This window comes from Gastrolobium bilobum, unplaced genomic scaffold, assembly GCF_033153095.1.
Source record: "Gastrolobium bilobum isolate Gb01-03AN ecotype WA unplaced genomic scaffold, APGP_CSIRO_Gbil_v1 utg23527, whole genome shotgun sequence".
In the NCBI taxonomy this organism is placed as follows: Eukaryota; Viridiplantae; Streptophyta; class Magnoliopsida; order Fabales; family Fabaceae; genus Gastrolobium; species Gastrolobium bilobum.
The window spans coordinates 1-9,712 of NW_026896986.1; the positions used below are offsets into that span (position 1 = coordinate 1).

A 9,712-nucleotide genomic window follows, 5' to 3' on the forward strand; every position below is an offset into this window, starting at 1 on the left:
TACCGTGATAGGAAAACAATTTGATGTTCCATTACAAATTTTCGTACATGTAATAGTACCATCATAAATATCTTTGATTGCATTGACATACTTTGATGGTATTTTTTTTTTCTCAAGAACCCACCATAGAACTTTTCTTGGAATCCTATTGTAAGTCCTTATTTTTTTCTTGATATCTTTCTATTAATTGTCGCAACAAGAAAATGGCTTTCATGGTACATCTTCATGGTATAAACCCAAATTGATTTACAGAGACTTTGGTCTCTCTCCTCAAGTGATGTTCAGTATTTGCTGTCTTTTGCTTATTTATTTTTCACTATACTTGCATTTTTTCTTGGAAGTAGGTGCCCTTAGTGGTTGGACTTGGACTATTGAAATGTCCACCAAACTGGGTCAATTATTTAAGATGTCAATTGGTTTATTTTTGGACGTAACTAGGTGCAACAAGGAACTTGGGCCATTAAAATTTTGCTGGTTGTATTGTGTCTTATCAAATTCCAAAGTATTTTGAAAGCAAAAAACACTTGACACATCTATTTAAAGGGGCATCCTTCGTAATTTCACATCGGATGACCAGGTCTTAAATATGTTGTCTAACATGAGGGAACCATCTTAAATGGTTTTTTTTTCCACCATTTTTTTTCCTTTATAGAAGGCACTCCAACCTTCTTCCTAATGATCTCATTTTAAATCTTTTCAACCCGGGTATGCACACTCATCCTTCATAACATTTTGTATTTAAATAAGCTTTATCTTTTACTTATAGTTTCCATTAGCTTCACAACATTCTGATCCATATCACATTGGGGCTATAAGTGAAATTTAATTAAACTCTTCATTTAATTTATAGGCAATCTCACAAAATAAATACCTGAGGCATTCTTCAGTTTATCTATTCTAGTGCAACTTAGGGGTCGGCTGCTAACAGGCTATTCTTCTTGGGGACGGATCCGTTTACAAACTTTTTTTGAAAATATTTACAAATTACACTATCTTCTCCCGGAAGAACATAGTGTAATCAGTGTTCTCCCGGGAGAACATAGTGTAGTTTGTAAACAAGAAAGTTTGTAAATATAACCTGGCTCATTCTTCTTTACCAATATATTTGCATAATACTGCATTGATATAATATATATAATCTCGTCTTGAAAATGACATTGTCAACAACAAGTCCACAAATCTTTCCATCTGATGTCGTTAGGATAAAATCCCTCTTTCTCTTCTCCAACTGTTTATCAAAGGCAATCTATTAGTAATAATTTGTTGAGAAAAGAATTGAAGCTTTCTTTTCATGATTGATTTTGGCACCCGAAACAATTGGTTTAAGGAGCTAGCATTGATGATAAATTTCTTCCAATTTGAATTCTTAGTTGTTATCGTAAGTGCATTTACTCTGGTCTCTAAAATTGCACTTTTTAACTGGTGAAACAGATTGATATGGAATATGGAGACACGATTTACTTCCAATTTTTGGTGTGATACTTCAAATCTTTTATGCCCTTTCTTTTCTTGTTTTGCAGGTTGTCAACTATTGGCTAGAAAAGGGAATATCTGGATTTATAGTATATAAATTTCGACTTAGGAGACTTGAAGGGCAGTCTACATTAACCACTAATCAGGTTAATTATATTTGTTCTAGTTTCATCTAGAAAATATTTTCTTGTTTTATTGCCTGTGTGTGGTAAAATCACTACATATTTATCATAAAGCAGAGGTTGGAATTTAATTAGAAGGCATTATATATGAAAATGGAGAAGTGAAGAAGCTAAATAAATTTTTATGGCTATGATACATTCCTCAGGATTGACCTTCAGTAATGTAGTTGTGACCTAGTGACTTGATAAACTTTCAAAGTGAAATAATGGGGATGTTGAATTCTGGTTTAAACATGTGAACGTAATAGCTTAACTATGGGAAAAGCAACGGCCCATCCATATATTTTGTTGCTATTTGATTTCTTAGATTGAGTTTGTTACACTTTAATTCTTACCCATTTACTTGTTTAGATATTGATTCTTTTTTTTTGGGAGGTTTTGGGGGTAGAAAGATGTAAATGGGGTTTCCCCATACCCTTCGGGTGTAGGACTGATTCCCCCTTGAGCCTCGAGTTGACCTTGGCAACAAGGTGCTTCTAGACGAAAAATGGAGTCCAGATACAACAAAAAAGCCAGTCCCTTGCTCTGTAAATTGGAAATGGAAATAGTTATGGCCTGTAATACCCCATATTTTCTTTTAATAAAATAATAATAATAATAATAATATAATAATAAATATTTTTGGATAATAATGATATTTAGTATTTTTGTAATTAATAATATTGGTATTTAATATTTTTAATTAATGAGTTAATAATAGTTAAAATAATAAGAGGTAAGATAATAATAGTAATATTATTTGATTTATGTGATAATATATAATTATATATATATATATTAGATGATAAATTGTAATTAATTGGATTATTAATTGATTGATGATTTAAGTACACTCTTCAACATTTCTCCTCTACTACTCTCTCCTTACTTCAAAAGTTTATTTGTCTTATTTTCTATATTCTTTTGGTTACCAACCGGTTCTCTGCCCCAATTTATTCTCTTCTAGAAGTTAGCAAAAACGGAGACTAGGTAATCCTAATCCTTAGGTATTTTTAGATTATATTTATTTTATGTGAAATTTGGTATGTGTAATCCTAATCCTTAGGTTATAATTTTGTTTGAAGTTTATTAATAGTAATCCTAATCCCTAGAGAGTCATAGATTATATTGATATGAATTTTGGTATATGTAATCCTATTCGTAGGTTATTTCTTTTATAAAACTTGGATGTAATCCTAATCCCTAGGTGTTTAGGTTATCTCTATCATATGAAATTTGGATAATCCTTATATGTAATCCGTAGATGTTCTTAATAGTTTGGTATGAACATTTCTATATATATAGGTATTTGTTTTTTTTAAATTTAAATTACTACATATGATAATTAGAATATGGATACAAGTTATTCCTTAGAATGAAAGAGAATTCCGAATAAGCTTTTTGAAGTACATGGGAATCGAACTGCAACACACACACCCACTAAACACTACACACCCCACCACCACTAGGCTAGCCCTAGTGGGTTGAATTCCGAATAAGCTTGCAATATATGATATAAACTTTTATTTTAGAAATTATGATTATGTGCATTATATGATATAAAATGTTATTATTTTAGAAATTATAATTATGTGCAATGTATGGTATAAGATTTAATTCAGGTGCAATATATGGATCTTATTGAATAATTATGAAAATTATGGAATTATAATACTCTTTAAGAAAAACTTTCCAAATATGTGTTTTAATGATTGAATTTGAATATTTATAACTATGATAATTGATGTGATGGGATTATTTGAATGACGATGATTGGATTTGAATTTTTCTATGATGAATGTTGAAGATTTGAATTATTATATCCTTGAATAAATTGGAAAGTTATGATGAGGATCAGATTTGGATTTTACTGTGATGAATGTTAAAGATTTGAATTATTATATCCTTGAACAAATTGGAAAGTTATGATGAGGATCAGATTTGGATTTTATTGTGATGAATGTTGAAGATTTGAATTATTATATCCTTGAATAAATTGGAAAGTTATGATGAGGATCGGATTTGGATTTTACTGTTATGAATGTTGAAGATTTGAATTATAATATCCTTGAATAAATTGGAAAGTTATGATGATGATCGGATTTGGATTTTACTATGATGAATGTTGAAGATTTGAATTGTTATATAAATTCGAGAATTTATGATAATAGTTGTTTGAATTATGATACTTTGGAAAATTATAATGCCCTTGAGTAACTCATTTAGAGATGATAATACTTAAAGAATAAATAATTATGATTGAATCTTTCCTGATTGTGTGTGTTTGTAATAAATTAATGGTGGGAGGATAGCTTTGGGATGGTACCTCCCAAGGTGATGAACACAACTTTTGGGCTTTATGCCTCCGATGTGAAACTGATGTGAAAAAGATTATATCCGTTCTTCCCAAAGTGGTATCTGGTAACAGTGGTTTTTTCCCGGGGTACTAGTAGCAACTTTGGGAAGAGGTGTGCACACTAGGAAGATGTGAATTGATTATGGCCAATTTTGATTATACGTGGCTGGTAACAGTGGTTTTTTCCCGGGTCACGGGGTAGACTGGCAGGGTTTCCCGGGTCTACCATGGTTCTCTTCCCACTAAGTACAATGAACTTAAACATGATTAATAATGAAACGTTATTTGACTTGATTATGATGAATGTTATTGAATTGTGAATATTACCATTTATGTAATATTATGATTAATGTTGTGCTAAATATGTTAGTTGACAATTACCCTTATACACTAAATGGACTAAATAATCTTAATAATGATATTAATACTTGATTTGAGTTATGATTAAATGACTTATTTGAATTATTGCTTGATTTATGATTAAATTTCTTATTTGAATTATTGCTTGATTATGATTAAATGACATATTTGAATATTGCTTGAGTTATGAATAAATGACATATTCGAAATATTAATTGAGTTGATTATGTTGATTATTCTTAAATAAATGTCTTGATTGATATTGGGTTATATTATCCTCATTTTGTATCTTGATTGGGATTACCAGCTTTGCTGACTTTTGTGTTTGTTTGACTGCAATGATCCTGCGGCTGCGGGGGAGCAGATTTTCAGTGAAGCATGTTGCAAAGGATGGGGCTAGCTGTGGGCAGTGAGGATCACGACTCGGATATTTCTAGCTGTCATAAATATTATGTATAAAAAAAAACTGTAGTCTTAGATTTTTATTTGAATGTAATAGAGTTAGCCTTGCACTTGTCCCTGTACAAGTGCGGCGGTAACACTTCCCAAATTTGATTATTTTGAACTTCCGCTGTTATTTATAAAATTATTGAATTTATTTATCCTATTATAAATTGTTAGAATTTGGGGTGTTACATGGCCTTATGGGAATAGCACCTAAAGCAGCCATAAACGAAATCCTATCCCATGCATAACAAGTTTAAGAGTAAAGGGGAAAAGGGGAAACTTGAAAATGCAAGTGTTCTCCTCTATTGAATTACACTATAGAACTGCATAAATTGCATGCTGCCACAAAGTTTCAACTTTCTTGTTTTCATCAAAACATTCATAACGAACCATTAAAACTGCCTCAAAGTAGAGGGTCTCACACAGTGCCTTACCAACCAAGAGCTGCTAAATGAGTGTTATAGGAAAGTACTAGTCTTACAAAAAAGTTTTGGTGATGCTAAAATAGTAATAAATCTAAAAGCCTTAGTTGTTTGGTGAAGTCTAAGAATGGGTTTGTTTAATAGAGATGAGATAAACCCAAAGAGTTTGAGCATGAAAGTGCCCTGACCAATCTGTCAAGGCTGTTCTAGTTTTATCAAAGAGATAAATTCTACAAGTTCATATTTATATAGCTCTAATACAAGTATAAAAGAATAAGTAATCTAACTGAACTACAAAAGTAACTAGAACACACGAATGTGTAACAGTATTTAGTTATTTGACATGTGTTCTTGCCAACTCTTGTGATTTCCTATAATTAGTTATATACAAAGAAAATGCTACAAAGTTCATTGTAGCAATTTTCAGAGAAAGAGCAGTGAGAAGATCGATATCTGACGGCTAGTAACCCACTAGCAGTTAGCTTCTTCCTATGTTATATGTGTGCTATGTCCCATGATTTTTTTAATCAAAAAGAAGTTTTCTTACTTTCCCCAGTTTAATGTTCGTTTTGTAGGTATTCAAATGACTAGTTGTAGAGCTGTGTATAGTCATGATCTTTTTTGTTGTAATTCTCTTTATCTAGATTCATATTGATAGTCATATTTCATCTGTTTCCTTTAGGGTGATTTGATTTTGCAATCCAAGCAGTGGGGCTTTAAAGGATCTTAGCTTATTTTGTTGTGATGACAGGTTTATTTCACTCGTGGACCCATACCTCAGTCATCTGATCAAATAAAAGGGTAATTGATGGAACCCAGAAAAATAACACTGATATAAAATGAAATCAGATACAGATTAACAACAAATTACAGTAATGCAAACATAGAAAGACACCTAGAGGAAAAAGTCCACTTCAAGACAACATCCCTAGCCTTGAGAGAACCCTATTTCCTCTCCCAATTCCCCACTCCAATTTATCTGAAAACATGCATAATGAAACCTCACCCTAAATGTCTATATATACTAATCCTAACAAATGATAACTAATGGGCTTGGATATTTATTGAAGGCCCATCAGTAATCAATGAAGAAACTTTTGTAAATTGAATATTTAATATGCTTTATCCCAATTATATTAGGCTAACATCTTTTATACTTTGCTTAGGTTGGTATGTAAGGATATCACTGGAGGTCAGGAACATCCACCCATTCCTGCTACGAATTTGGTTGATGACCCCCCTGTTTCACCCACAGGCAAGTTGAATTCGGGGTTTGCAATTTGAATCCCCTGTTTTATTGGTGAGAGTGGATCCTCTCGTGTAAATTTCACATGATATGGTCATTTGTAAATTTTATGTCTCTCTCTTCTCAAGCTTTAAATCGGGTGGCCTATCAACATTTGTGATATTTATAAAAAGAGAGATAAATACAATTTTCACATGATCATGTCATATGAAATTTACACATAAGAGGATTCATTCCCTTTTTTGGTTGGTTTATGAATTATATATATATATATATATTCACACACTGATTGTCACTTTATTTCAAGCTGTGAATGTTGTTGGGTGGGTCCAAGCGTTAATTGCTGTTGATTTAAAATTTCAGTGCTAGAATATCTTATATTTTTTAATCTTTTATTATTGATCCAAGATATGCTAATTCTCTTATGTGTTGAGTAGATATTTACTCTTGAATTTACTTTGTGAGTTAGCTCATTATTATGGTAGCTATGGAAGGAAGGTAGCGTAGTAAAAATCATCATAAAATTTTAATAACTCTGCCTTTATCCTCTAACATTTGTTGATAGTCATCATTGTCTCTTTATGCTTGGATGGAAATTCATTTCTTCTTGGAGAAGTGGAATTATTATTATTATTTTTGTTATCCACCTGCTCATGTCCTTTTATGTCAGATTCATGTTGTGATGATTATATAATAATGTTCACCATTGTACTTTTAAATATTATGAAAGCTAAATTTTGCTTTGTGCTTACTTTGGTGTCTGATTTTTAAATATTATAGGTTTCACATATTATAAGTCCGTCAAGGTTGCAAATAATGTGACGGTTCCCAAAAATGCTACTGGGTGCAAATGCAAAGGCTTTTGTATTGATCCGAAAACTTGTGAATGTGCGTTGCTTAATGGCTCAGATTTTCCCTATGTATCTCGGGATGGTGGCAGGTTAGAAACTTGATTGGTGAAATGGCATTTAAATTTTGTTTGCTGTAATATTTGATGTGGTTGCTTTTATGTATAAATTGACAGGTTAGTTGAAGCCAAAGATGTAGTTTTTGAATGTGGCCCCAAATGTGGTTGTGGTCCTGGTTGTGTGAACCGAACTTCTCAAAGAGGACTTAGATATCGTTTGGAGGTAGCACATTGTATTGGTATCCTAAGATCTTTAGATTATTAAGATAACTATACTGAGTTTTTAATTTTGTTTATTCAACTAAATTGTTACATAGGTTTTCCGTACTGCAAAGAAAGGATGGGCCGTTAGAACTTGGGATTTTATACCTTCTGGAGCCCCAGTTTGTGAGTACACAGGAATACTTGCTAGGACGGAAGATATGGAAAGTGTATTGGAAAACAATTATATTTTTGACATAGATTGCTTGCAAACAATCAAGGGGCTTGGTGGAAGAGAGGTATTGAATCCTTTGAAACCTTATCATGTGATTATATTTTTCTCAGCTACTTCTGCTAAATGTTTAGAACTTTTCTCGTCTCTTTGGTGACATTAATTTTGACAGAGGCGGTCAAATAATGTAGCAGTTCCTGCAAATCTTTTGGACAAATGCGATGACCAAGGTTCTGAAAGTGTGCCGGAGTTTTGTATTGATGCAGGATCTACTGGAAATATTGCTAGGTTTATAAACCATTGTTGCGAGCCTAATCTGTTTGTTCAATGTGTTTTGAGCACACACCATGATTTGAAATTGGCTCGAGTAGTGTTGTTTTCTTCCGACAATATATCCCCTTTGCAGGTAACTCATTTTCTATATTCCCCCGATTTATCTTCTTGGGGCTGTTGTTAACATATTGGGGTTGGGGATGTGGCCGAAAATTAACATGTTTGCTGATATTTGTTATTGATAATTATGGTGATAACTATGTCAACTCACTTTAGACTGTTGAAATTTATTTTATAGCCATGCTTATTTTCTTCCTTCTGTTACCTATTGTTTTTGGGATGATTCATGAATTAGATTTTGGGAGGATTTGTGGGTAGTAGATATACCTTCTTTATTCTCTTTCTTTTTTATATCATTTACAACAACTATAACCACAGCTTGTCCTGCTTTGTGGGATCAGCTACATGGGTCAATCAAGACTTAAAACCTAATTTTGTTTAGTAAAATCGTTATTTATTTATTTATTAATTTTTTTTTGGGGGGGGGGGGGGGGGGGGGGGGGGGGTTATTCTTGCATAGAATAAAAAACTTTCATGTGATCTTTATGAAAATTTTCATGGGATCTATGTAAACATTATTTCATGTGTTAATGAAAATATTATTTCATGTGATTTTTGTGAATAAGAAATGTTATTTTTATATTTCAGTTTTGTTTGAACCTATAAACTTTAGTTTGTAACTTGGTAGGCCTTACATTCCATGTTGCTTTAAGTTTTTTATAATAAGCCAGGCCAGACTTATAAATCAAGCCTTTAATAGGTTAATAGGCCAGTGTAGGTTTTAAATGTTTACATAAGTTTAGTCTATCAAAGTCAAAACCTGACCTAACCTGATCCATTTACACCCCTATATATGTGACTAGTGGATGTCACAGTGTGAAAATGGAAGTGTAAGGGTGGGCATACTCCCAATCCTAGAAAGTCTGAGAGTCTTGTGTACTGGTGTTTTCTCTTTTGGGGTTTTATTCTGAAGTCTTTGACACATGTTTTGAATCTCTTTGATTTCTTGCAGGAGCTGACATATGACTATGGCTATGCGCTTGATAGTGTCTTTGACTCCAATGGGAAGATAAAGCAAATGCCATGCTACTGTGGAGCCCCAGGCTGCAGGAAGCGATTGTTCTAAGTGTGTTGCTTGGTCCTTTTTGATGAATGTTGTATGGGTGTTGTACGTGGTCTTTTTGCAAAACTAGAGGTCGTATTTTTCCTAAAACTTACGCTCAAATGTGCTATATTCATACATGATTGATTTGTTGTATCTGTAAATGATAGCAAAAATGACAATGTCATTTTTTATGCAAGTCCAAAAGGATGAAATAGATTTTGTTGTTGTTGGAAATAGCCTGTTTTATTGAATACTGCAAGTTTATAGATTCTCGGGTCCATAAGAAATAAAACTGAAAACATCCAAGCATAGGACACATCAAATCGACAAGAACGAAAGAATCCATTACAGGAGGATGAGTTTCCTACTTGATATTTGTTCCGGGTTCATATGTCCTGGTAACACTAGCCAATGATAACGGTCGACGGGACCCGGAAGGATCTTATTCGGATGGGTAGTTAGTTAACTC

General features: G+C 32.7%; 1 protein-coding gene across 1 annotated transcript; it reads left to right on the forward strand.

Annotated features, from left to right (window-relative positions):
• Positions 1–1,520: 1,520 nt before the first annotated feature.
• Positions 1,521–9,440, forward strand: LOC133303236 (histone-lysine N-methyltransferase, H3 lysine-9 specific SUVH4-like; the record flags this gene model as incomplete). The annotated part of the gene is made up of 8 exons (XM_061503115.1): positions 1,521–1,619; positions 5,971–6,020; positions 6,386–6,474; positions 7,246–7,405; positions 7,490–7,595; positions 7,690–7,872; positions 7,978–8,211; positions 9,151–9,440. Coding segments are annotated over 8 exons (1,035 nt in total), but the record flags the coding sequence as incomplete, so codon positions are not given.
• Positions 9,441–9,712: the final 272 nt, after the last annotated feature.